General features: G+C 41.2%; 2 protein-coding genes across 3 annotated transcripts in view; one reads left to right on the forward strand and one right to left on the reverse strand.

Moving 5' to 3' along the window:
- The window catches only part of fgf14 (fibroblast growth factor 14), a 92,587-nt gene extending 82,233 nt beyond the window's left edge, over positions 1-10,354 (forward strand). For both annotated transcript variants that reach the window (XM_086220241.1, XM_086220242.1), the window contains exons 4-5: positions 6,016-6,214; positions 7,732-10,354. In XM_086220241.1, the coding sequence (XP_086076367.1) occupies positions 6,016-6,214; positions 7,732-7,874 (342 nt within the window). In that variant the 3' untranslated portion in view covers positions 7,875-10,354. The remainder of the gene's footprint in view (positions 1-6,015; positions 6,215-7,731) is intronic.
- Positions 10,355-11,387: 1,033 nt separating this feature from the next.
- itgbl1 (integrin, beta-like 1) overlaps positions 11,388-18,005 on the reverse strand; it is a 39,702-nt gene continuing 33,084 nt past the window's right edge. The window contains exons 9-11 of the mRNA XM_086220240.1: positions 16,695-16,841; positions 14,173-14,286; positions 11,388-12,766 (exon numbers count right to left, since the gene is read on the reverse strand). Coding sequence (XP_086076366.1) covers positions 12,678-12,766; positions 14,173-14,286; positions 16,695-16,841 — 350 coding nt within the window. The 3' untranslated portion in view covers positions 11,388-12,677. The remainder of the gene's footprint in view (positions 12,767-14,172; positions 14,287-16,694; positions 16,842-18,005) is intronic.

An 18,005-nucleotide genomic window follows, 5' to 3' on the forward strand; every position in this document is an offset into this window, starting at 1 on the left:
ATTGACATTGTTTCCGCGGTGCCACATCAGTCAAACACATTAGGTGCCGCTACCATTTAACGCTGTGTGAAGAGGTCGTGGTCATTTCAGTTAAGCTGTTCTCTGTGTGTTATTTGAGCCGTAGCAACACAAGAACCAACACGATGAACGTCATACACAGCAGGGATTAAAGATTCAAGTTTTTATGCTTTAATTGCAGCAGCGTATTTTTTTTTTATATGCATGTAAAATATGGGCTGAGTTTAATGTTGGTCGGTGACAAGTGAGAGGACATGCACTTCATCTTAAAAAAAATACTGGGACTCTGTTCCTGAGGGTGTAAACAACGCACAGCGGAGACAGAAACACACCGAGAGAAGAAATAGCTCCATACCTGCAGACGCCTCTTCCATTTTTATTTCAGAATTGACTTCTTCTGCACAATAAGTGCCTAGATATTTTGTGCAGACATTATACATCTGTGTGTGTGTCTGTGTGTGTTTGACATAATATCAGATGTGATTGTCAGTTTGTTGCACATAGCAGGATGCTGGTTTGCCCGATAAGAGATGACTAGCCAATCTAGCACAGATCTGGCTGCCTTGAAACCAATCTGGCACCAATTTACAGATCAGCAGCAGCAGAGGGGACAAACACACACCTACATACACACAGGACACACACACATAAACAGATTTGTCACCCCGCTGATTTGAGCGTGGGAGCTTTTGCTTTGTTTATTTGGTCACTAATAGGCTCTCTCTCTTTCTCATGTAAACCGGACTTGTATTTTGTGAATTTTGTGAACGCTTTCCAGGCAGTGGCTATGAGAGCGTGTGTGATTACACGTTGATCTCCATGAACCTGGAGAATAACTCCTGCTGCAGGTTCAGGCCAGTATTTGTTTACCTGTTTCATTTCTTCGAAACCTAATACAACTTTGCTCAACAAATAATGTGAAGTGTAAAACTGCAAAAGCAGACGCGGTGAGTAATTTCACTCGTAAACACAGATCGACATGATATTTGACAAAAATTCAATTTCAGATTTTTTTTTTTTCATTGAGGGCACAGTTAAGGTTCACAACAATGTCAGTGATGATCGACACGTTATTTGCAGGTAGCAAACTCTGGGCGAATGTCTCATACATCTCTTTGATGGAGCCATAAAAGAAGACGATGTCATGAAACACTGCAAATGAAGAGCATTTATGGGCAAAATTCTCACCAATTTTCAGATTTTATTGTTTGCTCTGTAAATGCCGTATTTGTGTTTCGGCGACGCGTTTCCTAACTAATTCAGTTTTCAAACTCTAAATGTGCCCTGATGTCAAAGGTCTGTTACAAATTAGCAAGGCACCTCAGACACTTTGTATCAGAAAAGACTTTCCACAAGTAGACTTAAGCACTTATATCTTGAAAGCCACCAGCCTTTTTTCTTTTTTTTTTCCCTTTCAGAACATGGAAGTTAATCCTAACCAATGTGAAAAAAAGTCACACAATAAGAACTGAGCTGAAGCTATGCTACGTGTCTGACATGGAGCCTGATGCAGCTTCCATCAACGGCAGACGTGTCTTTATCTGCAGGCTACAGCACAACAGCAAGAAATATAAATTGCTTTCATTCGTGATTTAAACAAACGTAATAACTCTAAAACTATTAAGCCTTCTTGAACATAATAAAGGCAACACAGACGGCCCCAGTGTGCCCCAGGGCTTCGATCACATTTCTGATCAGCGTAATGTTAATAGATTTATTTAACGTCGTCAAAGTGGATTCCTGATCCCAGTAAAGTTCAGTGCGCTTACCTGAAATGAACCGATCAGTGAACCAGCCAGGAGCCGCTTGTTCATTGAGAAAACCTTGAAATCAGATGTAACATTCATGCCAGTGTTGCACAGAATGACAACGCAACACCTTTGCTGTCTGCAGATCTGTGAAGACAAAGAGCAAAGTCAAGAGATATTCTTTGACAGTGTAACTTTGAGGCTCAGACGGGAAGCAGACCTTGATCTGTACCCAGACTTCTGCCCTCTGTTCTTTATTCTGACATCCTCAAATATGCAGTTTCTCAAAAGCTTTGTCTTTGTCAGAAATCATACCATCATTGTCTCACAATACTGTTTATCTGAGGTTATGTGTTTTCATTTACTTGGGTTCAATTCCTGTTTTATTTTGTTTACCTGTGTTCAACATATAAGTAGTCACTACCTACTTCTTAGCAGTTCCTCACCACCTCTGCCTTATCACCTGTCACGATGGCCTTGGCCACTCAGGTTTGGTTTGATTGAGGTTCACGCCCCTATAAGCAAAGCTACGCACGCTGAGCGATAACATTCACACAGTAATTTATTGGCATTGATATCGCAGCCCCTGGTATTATTATCGTATTGTGATATATCATGATAAGATGTGAGGTATCGGGATCCATTTTACACAACTACATTTGGTGTTTCCATGAACAGTGTACAACTACGTAATTTTCCATACACTCCTCTAATAAATTGGAAGGGAAATTATAAAAGTTTTGACTCAATTTGTCCTCTGACTTATGATTTTAATGTGATGTACTGAATATTAGACCACCCAGCATGTTGGATTTTCAACTGAGTTAGAAATTTTCATCATTATGCAGAGTATCCCAGTATCTCTATATCATTTGTTGTGATATTTATTGTGTTTTATCCTATTGTATCTTAACGCACTGTAGCGTATTGTATTGCCTTGTATCTCTTGTCGTGTTCTATCATATCATTTAGTATCACTTTTGCATTGCATATTGTATTGTATAACATTATATCGTATCCCATCTTATATTACTGTATATGTTTTGTATCGTGTTGTGTGGTATTGTATCGTATCGAATGGCATTTTATCGTGTCATATGGTATCATATTGCACCGTGAGGTCCTTGGCAATACCAGGCCTCAACACACATTCTCAGTGCAAGCAATACCTATTAAATGAGCTGGTCATGACAAATGGAGGCTCGTCCTGGGATTGAACAAGCAAGCTTAATGACCCGGGAGCAATTTTGTGTGTACATTCAGTCTGGTTTTGTTTGCCTGCTCAGACTGATTTCCCGTCTGGCTTCCCAGTAAAGATTTTTACCTTACCTGCACCCTTTGTCCTCAGCTTATGTGTCTCTGTTCTGCCCAGAGACGTGACACCTTTACATCTATTTTCATCGACGGCACGTCTAAACAGTAATCAAATTAATTTTTTCTGGTGTTTTACCAACACATATGTCTCTATTTACATCATGTGTAAGCAGATCTTCTTGGGAACAGTTCTGTACCAGCGTCTCCCCTCATTCGGCCCTGTCTCCTCTTTCTCCTCTGGGCTCGATAATCAGACAGGTCTGCTGAAGCCACCAATTGTCTGCACACAGAAGCGACGTGACTCTTTTACATATGAGAGCATCTAAGCAGCATTGTGAATGCAGCTCATCTTTCTGGAGGTTGACCTTTTTTTCCATGGATTAATAGGTTTTATGCTGGCAGCATTAATAAACAATTTTGTCGTTTCCACAGCGGGATAGTGAGCAGTTACTCTGCATATTAATGTACGTCCAAGCTCCTGTACCGGCTCACCTGGTGGGGAACAGGTACAATTAATTACCTAATTGAAGCATCACAGGGAACCATGAAGGTAGTTTGCCTTCTAATTGGCTTGACATCAGAAGATTTAAATATTCTTTCAGAGAGCAGTTTATTTGGTTTAGTAATAATAAATAAAGCAATGAGGGCATTTGTTATGAGATGCTGGCAGAGATTATCCAGGTGAGTGCATTTGAAATGAAAGGTTAATAAGGTCTCTGTTGTGTAATTTTGATTGTAGAATAGCAATATTTCCTCTTCTCTAACCTCTTTCTTGCAGATGACTTGGACATAATAGGCAGCTATTTGACTGCTGTTTGCCAGCAACACACAATAAATCCTAATGCACACGACAAACTAAATAACAGCAAGGTCGAAACGGAGCATCATTCCAAGGAAATGTTTATTTATTTGACATTTAACAGCCAGCTTCATACTTTGGTTCTTATCACATAAGACTTCATTTGTATTGCTTTAGGTTCGCTACGTGTCTGTCTGTCAATGGATTATTGTTCTGCTCAGCAGTGTCTTGCCGCAGAAGCAGCATTAATAGTTATAATCCTAATCCTCACATTTACCACTAGAATAGCCTGAAGTTAATTCTCTTGTGTAACGTAATCTCTGGTGAGACAGACAAAAGTCATAATGCCATAACCTCTTCCGGAAGTTTTTTTTTTTTTTTTTTTTTTTTTTTGACATCTCATTATGTGCTGATGGTGCATTTGTGACTTCCACTCAGAAATACCCGGGAGTCCTCTACGCTAGGATATAGAGGACACTCAGAATACAGCTTCTCAAGATCATTATGGTCATCCCAAGTGCCCCTGCACTCCTTCCTGCTCAGCTCTGCTCTCGCTTCATACTGGCTGGAGGATAAACTCTGACAGGAGTCATTTAGCAAAGGCCTAATTACACCCTAATCACGCCGCGGTGTGTCCAGTGTTCAAAACAGAGACTTTAACCCCCGCATTATGTCCTGTGATTTAAAATAAAGCCTCGTCTGGGTAAAACTGATGTCTGATGAAAGGCGGGAATGTTAATGAGGGCTAGAGAGAATTAAAAATCATGTGACTTTTTCCCCTTTAATTTTGGTTTTAGTGAAGGGAGAGGTGATTCACCATTAATTCAGACATTCTCGGTGGATGAATCCTGTAAGGACACCATCAAGTTTGTGTGTAGGGCCTGAGTTAAAAAGTTTCTGTTAGAATCATCGTTACCTTTGCCAAGAAGGTCATGTGATCACTGACCTATAAACTGAAAACTTACTTTGAGGTTGATTGATCGATTTTGGAGTGTGCGCTCTTCTGAAGTTCAAAGTTTTTTTCATACCAGCGGCGTTGATGACTTTTTACATCATCGTCTTTTCTTTGGGGGGGTTTGGTAACACATCTGCAGAACTAACGACATCGCCGTCAGTTTGAGGCGTGCTTTGTTTCTAAGGTTTAATAAAATGGGTTTCATCTCATGCTAAACTGAGAGGCTAAAGTTTATACCTCCATCAGCTCGTTCGCGTCGCTCTTCGTGCTTGTCATTTTTTGCAAATCTTTGCATATTTTCGTTTTGTAAGACACATCTTGCATCATCTTCCATGTTTCTGCCACTTAAAAAAAAAATCAGAGATTCTAACAATGGACACCATTGTAATACAGGCTCGATCAGAGTTTTTTTTTTTTTTTTAATTGTATTTTATTTTTACATAGTAGTTCTGTGAGCCAGCGCAACAGAACAGATGTTGAGAAACATCTCTTTCGCTCAGTTGTGATGGATGCGCTTTGATTAATACACCATAGCGAATGCCTTTATTTTTAGCCTGCCAGGACATGCGATGGAAATGCTTTTTATTACCCTTCTGGTTGGAGATGAATGGGCACCAGCAGAGAGAGATACGCTGGGGCTTGGAATTCATTCGTCATTGCCAGATTGAGGTGTGGATGGAGGAGTCGCTTGATTAGTTGTATCATTATTCCTCCACTTCAGAAAGCAGCTTCGGATATGGAGGTTATTCAGAGAGTCATAATAATAAAAAAAAAAGGATCCCCTTTGGGTTTGATCAATTAAATAAAAGGAGTTTGGTTGGACTTCTTCAGGGGAAAAGTGGTGATTTTTCTCGTGCTGGGGTGACGGGGTCAGTGCCTAACAATATCTACTTTCTGCCAGGAACATGAGCTAATTGACGAAACGAGCGCTCCTACATGTGATGTCAAGGTGCAGGCCAAGGAGAGAAGGAGCGTTGCGTTTCACCAGAGCGGGTCATTAGGCCAGGCTTGAATCAAACATAATTAGAGACAGATCGGCTCGGCAGAACTCGACACGTAGACGCGCGATGTCAATTTCACTAAGCGAGGCGAGTTTGAGCGTGAAATAAAAAGGCATTTGTCCTGGTGATCTCTGAGCAACATCACAAAAAGTGTCCATCTTCATGTGTGTGTCTTTGCAGGAACTCTTTACAGCAGAGTGCAAATTCAAGGAGTCGGTGTTCGAGAACTACTATGTGATCTACTCGTCCATGTTGTATAGACAACAGGAGTCGGGGAGAGCTTGGTTTCTCGGTCTCAATAAAGAAGGTCAAGCTATGAAGGGGAACCGGGTGAAAAAAACAAAACCAGCTGCTCACTTCCTGCCCAAGCCATTAGAAGGTATGTAGTACTTTCCAGAAACAGTATCTGTATCTGATGATACTACAGTATACACAAATGACTTTTAAATGCTTTTTTTAGGTTTTGTACCATCCCCCTGTTGTCCATGAACCATCATGTTTTGGACCAATAAAACTGAGTTCCACAGATGGACCTGTTATAAAGAATCCTAATAAGGATTAAAGGACTAAAAAGGAAACTGAATTAAATAATTTTGTTGTTTTCTTACTTGAAGGGAATCTAAGTTTTAAGTGTCACGTGCAAAACGATTGATAGAAACTGCAAATTTACTAAAAAAAAAAAAACTTTGCTGGGTTTAGGTGGTTTTTTTGGCTGTTTTTGTTTGTTTGTTTGTTTGTTTTTTAAGGAAAATGTAAAAAATGGTTGGTTCATTCCTTAAATCATGTGACCAGCTGTGTCTTCAGATATTCCCAGACAGCAAATAACAATAATAACTCTGCCAACTTTAAATAATTCCTTGAGTTTTCGTTCTATTTTCTACTGGTAGATGCTAAAAATGGCAAAATTGACTTTTGTTGTCTTTCACTTCTCACAGTCGCATAACCTTGCCTTTACCTCCATATTTTGATGAAAACGCTGCGTCGGCCACCTTGTTTGCTCTATGAGCAGGAAATGCAATGCTACTAACGTTTCCAAAGTTCACTTCCCATTTGTTTCAAAATTAAATGACATTGTGACTAATGGTAACCTTGTAAACTAGTTGATTAGAAAACTGGTCAAATCATACACACCCAGTATTCGCTTGTATTTTTGTGCTGAGTCATTATCTTACAGTTCCGTTCCTGGATGTTTTTTTCAGCTCTTTTTCACAACACTATTTAACACCAGATGAATGTTTCCACATTTTTTTCATGGAATGTACATTTTCCCTTTTTGCTGTTAAAAATCTTATTTGAAGGAGGCGGAACCCCCAAGTCAAGATTTGTGACATCACAAATCGTTCAGCCTGAACGAGTAGGGGCCGACAGAAACTTGTAGCCTGCAGTGCACAAACACGGAGATTGGATTTTAAACTTGGGAAATAAGACGTAGTTGCATTGTATTCTGAGAGGAAGAGTAGGTGGCATTTAAAGATTTATATGCGCTAATTATCATTGATTTCTGCTTTATAATAATGGAGTGTTTTTACACGCTTAAATATATGCTTTAATATAGGAGATCTGTAGCTATGGTGCGTAGGAGGAGAGACAGCTCTGGAAGTGCACCATGAAACGGTTGCCACCATCACTCTCATCAGCCAGCAGCCTGATTGCTTCCCATCATTTAAAGATGGATTCAAGTTGAAGTGTCCTTTTCAGACTGTAATACAGCTGGAGTTTAAAGTGGGGAATAATAAGACACTTTTTGCTGTTTGTTTAAAAGCCTACAGAGTCTGGAATAGCTCGGTAAATTGCAATCAGGCTGCTTTTAGACACTCAAAAGTACAGAGAAGACAATCCTGCTTCCAGTGGTTGACTTGTCTCTGTTCTGTCTTCCCTTGTCTCCCGCTCCTCCAGTTGCCATGTACAGAGAGCCATCGTTGCATGATGTTGGAGAGACAGTGCCCAAGGTGGCAGTACCTCCCAGTAAAAGCACAAGTGAGCCAGCAGTGATGAACGGAGGTAAACCTGTCAGCAAACCCGACAAGCCCCCCACATAGCCACACCTGACGAGTGCCCAGCGTGTGTGAGTGCATGTGTGTGTGTTTGTGTGTGTGCACGTGTGTGTGTGTGTGTGCACGTGTGTGTGTGTGGAGGAGGGTATAACATGATGGAGGCAAGCCTTTTCCCCACAAGACTCCCGACCTTCTTTCGTCTGGGGATCAGATCCAGGTGAAGCTCCCTTCATTCGTTCTATTGCCCCTCCTCCTTCTTCCCCGCCTCGTCCTCCCTTTTGTCCAGCTGTCTCAACATGGGTGGACGGAGGCGGCTATTTCTCTGGCACAGGAGGAAAGAGGACCTCTGATCATGGAATGCCTTTCAATTCCTCTAAAACTGTGACAAGTCATGTGAATACAACCACGCTGGTGGTACTTTGCTTGCTGACGGTTCATACAAGAGACCCTTCCCCTCCTTCTTTGATGCCCTGTTGCAGAAGAGTCTGTGTATCTTCAGATCTATTTTCTATACCACAGTTCACCAGCTATGTTCTGGGATAGAGGCTGTATAGATAGAGTAAATATTTGGACTTACCGTCCTCTATTTTTTATGAGTATGTTCCCCTCTTCCCTCTCTTTCTATCTCTAGTCTCAACACTTTTCTCTTTGTCAAGTAACCTAGAAACGATTTTGCAAGCGAGTTGTGTGATTTTCTAAGAAACACATTCACACAGATGTGGCATAAAAACAAACCTATATTAAAAAAAAAACCAACAACTTCTTGCCTACACACACACACACACACACACACACACACACACACACACACACAGAAAGTTTGTTGCTTTTTTGCAGCTAATAAAAACACACTGGAGGCTGTCAGATAGCTCCTGCAATCATAGTTGATGAAGTGCTAATTAGCGCCACTGCAATCAATGCGAGGAGCTCCCGACACACATACAAACACACACGCGCGCGTGCTCACACACACACACACACACACACACACACACACACACACACACACACACACACACTTATACACAGATGTGCGTGTGGGTGGGAAAGCGCTGTAAGGAATGGTGTATACATATCACTATCTTAAGTCCCACCAGCGGTTCAGTCCGCCTTCTCTGGTAAATAGAAACCTGAAGTCTATTTTTCTTTAATCTGATTTCAGAGCGTGGGCTCTAGGAATATCTCTAGGCCTTGTAGGTCTCCGTCCCTCACTCGCTGACTTCTTTGGACTACGAGGCAAGGCTTGTGGCTTTGACCAAGATGGTCTATAACTGCAGCACTGGCAGCCATTTTGTGGCAGCATCTACTTTAAAGCCAGAAAACAACATGGCTGATAACCAGTAGGCGACATTTATACTGGCTGCATCCCTATTTGGTTCAGCAACCTAAAGCATGGGCAAGGTTAATATTGTGTTCTCTCTTCTTGCAGCAGTTATACAAGAGATGGCTTATAGTGTAACATTTTCATTGTATAAAACTTAGGGAAAATGACTATTAAAAATTATAACTTTTTAAATGACTAGATAATATTATTATTATTATTATTATTATTATTATTATTATGAGAGGATTTGTCTCCTAGCTCAGCATGCAGAGTCCAGTACTGATCATCTTGGCCTATCACGTGCCTGTTTGGACCTTGACTCCCGGCATGCAAAAACAGGTTCCCAGTTCCCACTGGGCCAAAGGTGCCTCACCCACCCGAGACATCCATTTAGAGGTAGCATTATTCTTCAGACAACACACACACACACACACACACACACACACACACACACACACACACACACACACGCTCAGATCCATTCTATTCACTCTGAAATGACCAAAGTCTTTTTTTTCATCCCAGAAGAACTGATCCTTCAAAAAAAGAAAAGAAAAGGAAAAAAAGGAAAAAAGGATAACAAATCTGATTGAATTCATCAAAGCTTTCACTGTGATAGCATTGTCCTGTCTAACCCCGCTCAGACCTTTGCCTCACCCTCTCACACACCCTCAAAGGTCTTGACTTGATGTCATTTTGGAGAAGTTTGTATACCTTGAATTAATCACCTGCATGTGTTTTCTATGAGGAACAATGTACGGGAGAGCTGAAGCTGAAGACGCTGGGGTGTTGTAGGAGTTTAATGGGCATGTTGTAGGCTATTCAGAACGTAACCCACTGCACTTTGCATTTCCATCATGACTGTTAGCGGTTTATCAAAGATCTGATTAATCAAATTTGTAACGTCTGTCTTGCTTTTAATGACCTTTTTGTTTTTTTCTTTCTAGTTTGTGTTCGATAAAGTAGATAGTTGCTGCTGTTTGTTGCTAAAACTGCAACTATATTAAGGGATTTATTTGGTTAGTTGAATTTATTTGGATTTACACGTGACCATTTCTTAAGCCCAAACATCGAAGCACATTCAATATTTGTCTGTATAAATCTGTTAATGCTGTAAGTAAAATGGCATACATATATATACATCTAGGAGTTGGGAAAGCGCTGTTTTTTTGTTTTTGTTTGTTTGTTTGTTGTTGTTTTTTTTGGGGGGGGGGGGGGGTTGGGGCTGATGTTCTGTCCCCATAAACAGCTAAACCACTCTTACAAACTCTACATGCTGGGCTGGTTGCTGCTCCAGCCCGCTGGTCCAGTCGACTAGCTCCTCCGAGGCTGACTTTATTTTTGTAAATGACCAATGTGTAAATGTACATGTTTGGATCTATGTAGCCACTGTTGGTTTTGGGGTTTTTTTTGTCCTCTCTCTCTCTCTCTCTCTCTCTCTCTCTCTCTCTCTCTCTCTCTCTCTCTCTCTCTCACATACGGGTCATGTGTGATGTCGTCTCCTGATCCCGACATTTTTCTTTAACCCTCCCATCTCTCTCTCCCTCTCTCTCTCTCTCTGCCAGAATATTCTACCAAACATTTCTTTGTGCTTCTTATTTCAACCTCCTTCTTTTGTATGTTGTCCCATCTGTTGCATGAGGAGAGGATGGCATCGATGAACTGCATGTAGTAGGCTATGTCTATCAAGAACTGTTGGTATGTACCGCTAATTTTACATACATATATGCAACGAGTTTGTCTACACTATACAGTTTGTGTTTGTTGTATACACATATACAACATGTTGACTAAAAATATTTATATAATGAAGGTGTACTGTAATGTCAGTAACTTAATTAATGCAATATAGTGTGCAGTATATTATTGCACCTGTCATTTTGATGGAACAACAGATGGGGTTTTTTTTGGCTAGTTTGAGCATGAAAGGCCAAAGTAGAATTTACATTAAATTTTCTTTGTGACTTCTTATCGGTCCTCTTTTCAAGTGGTGACTGAGCTGGATGCAGCTCTCATCCCCTGATGCCACCTTTTGAAGTGACATGGACATCCAGCATGCCACAACTGATACGTATGCCCTCTCTTCTCCCACCTTATCACTAGTATAAGTTGAGTGAGAAACGTCCATACCTGTAGTACAGTATGGGTTATTTTTTTGTTGTTGTTTTTCTTTTGTTTTTTTAAAGGCAGATTGTTTGTTTTCCAGTGAAGAAGAACAGGCACTATTGAGATGATTTATTTTCAAAACAATATATACTGTATACCATTGCAAGTATGCCCATTGGAGTTATGTCATGTTATAACAAATTTGTAACCATGTATGATTAAGGTCTTCGCATTGTTTTCCATGCAAAATGTTGTGTCATGCGGCACATTTAATGTTTTATTATTAAAAAAAAGAAATAAAAACCTCAAACAGTACGTCTGCCTCAAGCTTTCAAGTGAGTCCATCCACTGATCCCCTGCAGCACCCCTCAAGTTTCACTTTAAAGTTATTCTTCACCCAAAATACTATCATTTCTTTATCAAATGCTCACCTGCTTATTTTAACTGATAAAAAAAAGTTTTTTTTCTTCCCAGTATAACTTACTGGTGAATCCAGAATTCAGAAATCGAGCCTAATACCTGTTGATAGGTGCTCACCGGTCCTCATCAAAGATTCATAACAGCGAAATTTCAGTTTGCAAACTCACATTATCGGTATAATCCAAGGTTATGCTTCATTATAACCTCGGATTATATCCATATTCCGCAAAACAAAACGGTACAACAAATAAAGTAGGTCAACTGTTCCGAAAGGTGAGCTGCAAATCATGTTAACATCCTCCACTGGTGTCTTGGTGAATGTGACCATGCGTGTGTGTTTGAACACGCATGGTCACGCCGCAGAGCTCAGAGACTAGGAAATAATTTGGGATTATACTGGATGATGTACATGAGAGTTTGTAAACCGACATTTTGCCTAATTTTCGTGTTGATAATCTTCAGTCTCCATTAGCGTCCAGCAACACCGATAGGAGGCTCGTGTTTCCTCAACTCTGGATTCATCAAGAAGTCATGCAGGAGAAGAAAACTTAATAAACTCAAGACATCTAACAGGGAGTAATTAATTAACAAATGATAGCTTTTTTTTGATGATGATGTATTACTTTAATAATACATATTTTATACCCAGTATTTGTATGTGTCGTGAACCTGCAACTTATCCTGTGTCACCCTCTGCATGAAAGCATTTCTATATTCAAAAATTACACATATAGCTGTTGTGAAAACATATAAATGTTAACATTGTTTCAAACACTGAAAATCTTTCACCTACAAAACCCAGTTTTAAAAAGAGAATTTGTAACCAGTACAATGAAAGAATGAGCACGGTTAGTGATTTGCAGGATGGTGTCCATGTTTAGTTTTAGCCTCTCTTGGTCCTGCCTCTTGTGGTGTTTTGCCATCCTGTTTGTGACCATCGGTGGGGCTCCTGCTTGCTCCGGGCAGTCAGGCCTCTAAACACCAGTGTCCTGTCATCGTCAGTACTCTGTTCCAACCCAGATTTCGCAAGCGTTCCCTGTCCAACCGTCCCAGCACTCACAGCTGCCGCAATTGCACAGCCCGTTCCCTGAGAGAGGATGTGAGAGGAAAAACTGTGAATTAAAAGAGCTGTGCCATCATGCCTGACCTTTAACAAGGTTCCTCTTTTCACACCCTGGGTCCCAGGGTGCTGCTTTCTCAGGTAGGGGGGTGAAGGAGGAAGAGGCGGATGACACTGCTCAGGACAATCTGTGGGTTTCACCGATATTACCCACAAAGCAGTGGACAAATGTCTGGTTGGATTAGAAGTGAAAACCCTGCGTATTTACCACACTTAAGCAAGCTTCCCGATCTTCAAATCAGTCAAGTGCCCTTCACCTCTGGTGATGAGGTGGGATAGTGGAGATGCATGGAAACATCAGCATCATATCAGGAGATATTGGTCTTTTTTTGTTGATATATCAGACGGATATTCATATCAACTATCAAGACTTCTTTTGACATAAATATTGAAATTCACTTTGCTGGATGGGTCACCAGTCCATCACAGTCTTTGTCTTTGGACTGTGGGAGGAAGCTGGGGTACCAGAGAGAACCCACACAGGTACAGGGAGAACATGGAGACTCCACACAGAAAGATCCCGTGCCTGAGCCACGGCTCGAACCCGGAGCATTCTTGCTGTGACGCGACAGTGCTAACCACTGTACCACAGTGCCTCCTGGGTACTGTAGTTTTTGCCATTATATAATCCACACCTGGTAAACATCTGTGAATGGAAACTCAAATCATGTGAAAGAAAAGCAAAAACCTAACAAACATTCAAGTTAAGTTTCAGGAATCTGATTAAACCAACAAACACTTCGACGTTCAGAGGAACGACGACAATTCACGAAGGAACGAGATCAACGGTGAGCTCTAACACGGCTTTTAATTTGGGAAGCTTTTTCTCGTTTTGAAAGAAAAAAAGTTCCAGTTTATGACACTCGCAAATATTCCACTTGTCTCACCATTTGTATGTCAAATGGGAGTTTGAATGCTTTAAAGGTTTGTGAAATCAGTTTTAATCTGAACATTCATCTTCTATTCAGGAATTGTTTTTTTTTTCAGGTTAAAAAAAAAACCCTCAAACATTACAATAACCGTGCGTAAGGTAATTTTTATAATGCAAGAAAGTCAGTCTGGAACATTCAGCAGACATTTCAACGTACATTTGCCTGGTTTCCTGGCTGTTTCAGGCAGTTTGTGTCTGCATTTCCTACCACTAACACTCATCTGAATGATATTAAAGCTGACATTTGGAGTTATGAAGAAATGATGAGAAACACTTCGAACAGCTGTCTGGCTTTCGACAGGCTCCAGGGCAAAAATAATTATAAACATGTAGTGGGATTTCCATTATCAGTGGGAAGGTTGAGAAGGCTCCTGTGGATGTTATAGAAGCTATAGATGCAGTGTATACGTGTGTGTGTGTGTTCGAGGGAGTCATACGCTACCTGTGCAGATGAGGTCATCATGTTTGTCACACTCTCTGTCGTCACACTCGCAGTACTCTCCGGACACCCACCACTCTTGGGGAGAGCAGATACATTGGCCACAGTGACAGGAACCTGAGATACACACACACACACACACACACACACACACACACACACGCTTTAAATTACAATTCAAACCATGCTAGTCAGTGTATAGTTTAACCCTCGCCCTGCCACTGTACTGTAGATATTCAATAAAAGCTTCTTGTTTCATCTCCTCATTCCTTTTACTCTGAAGATTGACAGGTTTGGGATTGACAGGATGTGAGATCTTTCCCGGGAAAACTGTCACTAATATGATTTTTTTCTTTCCCAGCAGAAAAAAAAAAAAAAATCGAATCACCACGTTGAATTCCCTCTCATCCACCAGCCTTTTGTTTGGTGCTTTTTCTCTTACGCAGGGACGGCAGCCGGACCAAAAAAAAAAAAGGTGTTGAGGATTGATGGAAAGGCAGGCAGCCATGAAAGAAACACATCGAACTGCTGTCTGCCTCCCCCCCCCCCAAAGTTCACACCTAGAGGTCCAACAACAACGTTTGAAAAATCTTCGCTTTCTATCAAAATACACCATGTAAGAGGAACCCATGAAGAAAAGCGGAAGCAAGGATCAATGTGGTAGTGCGAGCAGAAGCCCTAGGAGGATGCACTCTCCCAGTTTCACACTTGTGCCATTGTAATACACCAGGCTGAGTTTCCCAGCAGTGCCAGAGCAGATGTTGCACACACCTGTGACTCATCATATTGTCACTTTTATTGATTCATCACATGTAACTGCAAACCAGGGACATATGATTAAGTTGCACTCATCATCAAACTGTATATGAGAGAAGAGAGAATGATAAGAAAATTATTTAAGCTGAGATGTTATCAAAAAGTAGAAAATAAAACAAATAGGATCCCCGTTTTTCACAAACTGTCCTTACTGAGGTAAAAATGTAATATTTTTACATTACTGATGCTGTGCCCAGTTAGTAACTTCATGTGTTGAGGTGTGACATTAAATTGTATTTAAACATCCATCCATCCATCTTCTACCACTTATCCTGTATCCTGGTCAGTCCATCACAGGACCAACACATAGAGACAGACAATCATTCACACTCACAGTCACACCTACGGTCAGTTTAGAGTATCAATCAGCCTCGTCCCCTCTTGATGTCTTTGGGCTGTGGGAGGAAGCTGGAGTACCAGAGAGAACCCACACAGACACGGGGAGAACATGCAGACTCACACAGAACCTTCTTGCTGTGAGGTGACAGTGCTAACCAATGCACCACCGTGCCACCCTGTTTTTAAACTTCTTGTATTTAATCTTTACTGAATCTAGTCCATCCAAGAGTTGACCCCCCCACACACACACACACACACACACACACACACTACATCTGGATCCCCTCTTATCTAGAACCACTGAGAAATTAATCCACAAATCAGAGCTGCATTCTAACTACTTTTCCGGCACCCAACAGCAAAGTAGCTGATTGGTCCTCACTGATCAACTGAGATCTATCTGGGCTGGAACTTCTCCCTCTCCCGTGAGTCCAGACGCAACTGCAGAGGTCAACTTTTCAGCCTCTGAGGCACAGATGGTCTCACCAGGCTTCCCTACTACAAACTGCTGTGTGTGTTTCCCTCAGGATCTGTCCATGCTGACAGCAGATGTCCCACCAAACATGAACATAAATTAACAGCTACATTAACTACCTTGTATAGTTGAATTTTTTTTATTCTCCACTTATTTGATTGATATGAAACTAAATGTTGCCAAATTGAAAATGTCTGAATCATGCCACACCCCCACCCTCTTTTCCCTCGTCTTTCTTTGATTGCTTGAGTGGAATCAGGTGTGTGTGTGTGTGTGTGTGTGTGTGTGTGTGTGTGTGTGTGTGTGTGTGTGTGTGTGTGTGTGTGTGTGTGTGTGTGTGTGTGTGTGTGTGTCTCTCTCTGTTGGGCCACAGCTGTTAATCATCTTCACTCTCCACAGCTTTAAATACCAGAATTAGACTCCACCTAGTTGTCACATTATAGACTCAGTTTCATGGTCATGTTCCCTCTCTTTCAGTCTCTTTTGCCACACTTTTTTTTTTCTCCATTAATGCTGGTTTCCGTCTGCCCACATCACTCCTGACCTGACTCCTACTGCTCGACATGGAAAACAGCTTTTAGGTCCGCGCAAATTCCTCCTGCTCCGATCTGCTCTGCCCTCCGAGCTCAAACTTTCCCCCCAGCTTGCATTTGGCCTTCAGACGTTGCCATTAACTATTCCCCCCCTCGTGCTCATATCTGTCACTGTGTTCTGGGTTCACTTCAGGCATTCATGCAAGACAGTCGGATTAAAACTTGTGGTGCAGGAAGAGTATGTTCAGATTGGTGAAACTGAAGAATCAAAGGACTGCATCTCAGGGGAAGGAATATATACTGTGCTGCTCCATGCTGCATATACAGAAATCATAAATAGCATCAAAGGAAAAAAAAACCACCTTTCCCGCTGCACACCACTCCGTCTGAGGTCTCACAAAGCTCCTTGCTCTGGGTGTCGCTCATATCACAGGACCTGGTGAACTGGCACAACTTCCCGAACCAGCCGTCCTCGCAGATGCACCGTCCACACGAACAGTAACCGTGACCTGGCGGGGGAGTGCAGAAGGGCCTTTATTCATTTAAAGGAGAGAGAATATGGAGTACGGCCATGAGGAGATAGCACACACGTTCACAAGATATAAATAAATATATAAAAGCATTCACCGAGCCAGAAAAGTTAACAGATGCCACTGGAGAGCAAAAGAAGATCGACAGGGAGATGAGAGAGAGACACACATGAAAGGAATTGTCATGACAGCTCTTTCCTGTCCTTAATACATCTCCAGTTCATCTGCAAGAGATGAAAAATTATTAAAAAAGGCAATAGCTCACACGCACACACACACACACACACACACACACACACACGCATGCACACGATAGCAGGGACACTGGAGAGGCAGTTGGGTGCAGATACCTTAGTAGTAGAGTGTCAAGAAAAAAACAGCAGTAGTGATGGAGATTATACTACTCAAATACAACTTTGGAGTATCTGTGATTCCATTGAGAATTCCCTAGGTTTGATTTCAAAGTACAAGTACACCAATCCAGCTCTGTGTAAACTGATAAAAGTCAGTGTTTCACATTAGGGAAATAAAAAGTGAAAATCTACACATGTACACGTAGAGCACACAAGTATGACAGCAATGCGTTGATAACTACTGGTATTTTTTTAATTTGAATAAAAATTTGACTGCGGAATATTCAGTAGTAGCTGGATAATATTTGAACAGCAATATCTGTACCCTGAACGAAGTACTTGGGTTGTGTACTTTGTTCACCACTGGTGATACTATCATAAATACTCCAACGGCAGTAACTCTCTGATTGAAAGTGTAATTGTTCTCTTTTCTTTCCGCTTCATTATTCCTGTAGTTGGAGTGACATTTGCCAAAAAAAAAGAGGCAAAACAAAATCAAAAAGAATCTTATTGAGTATCATGATAATGATTATTATTGTCTAGTTTGTTATAGATTTATAGGTTTCCTTGTCACAATGAATGTGTGGTGAAATTCTGATAATAAGGCAAACCTTACCAGGGTCAATTACGACAGGCTTCCTCAGATCGTATAACAGAGACAGTTGCATCACTAATCGATTCCTTTATGTTCACATCTGTTTGCCGACGCCGGGTTGATGATGATGTGAAGAGCGTTTTTTTTTTTTTCTCAACGTTTTCATTACCGTTGAAATCCAGATCCTGCTGCTGG

The sequence above is a fragment of the Aulostomus chinensis genome, chromosome 12 (genome assembly GCF_037954235.1).
Source record: "Aulostomus chinensis isolate RoL2024-O1b breed Wild chromosome 12, RoL_Achi_v1.0, whole genome shotgun sequence".
Lineage (NCBI taxonomy): Eukaryota > Metazoa > Chordata > Actinopteri > Syngnathiformes > Aulostomidae > Aulostomus > Aulostomus chinensis.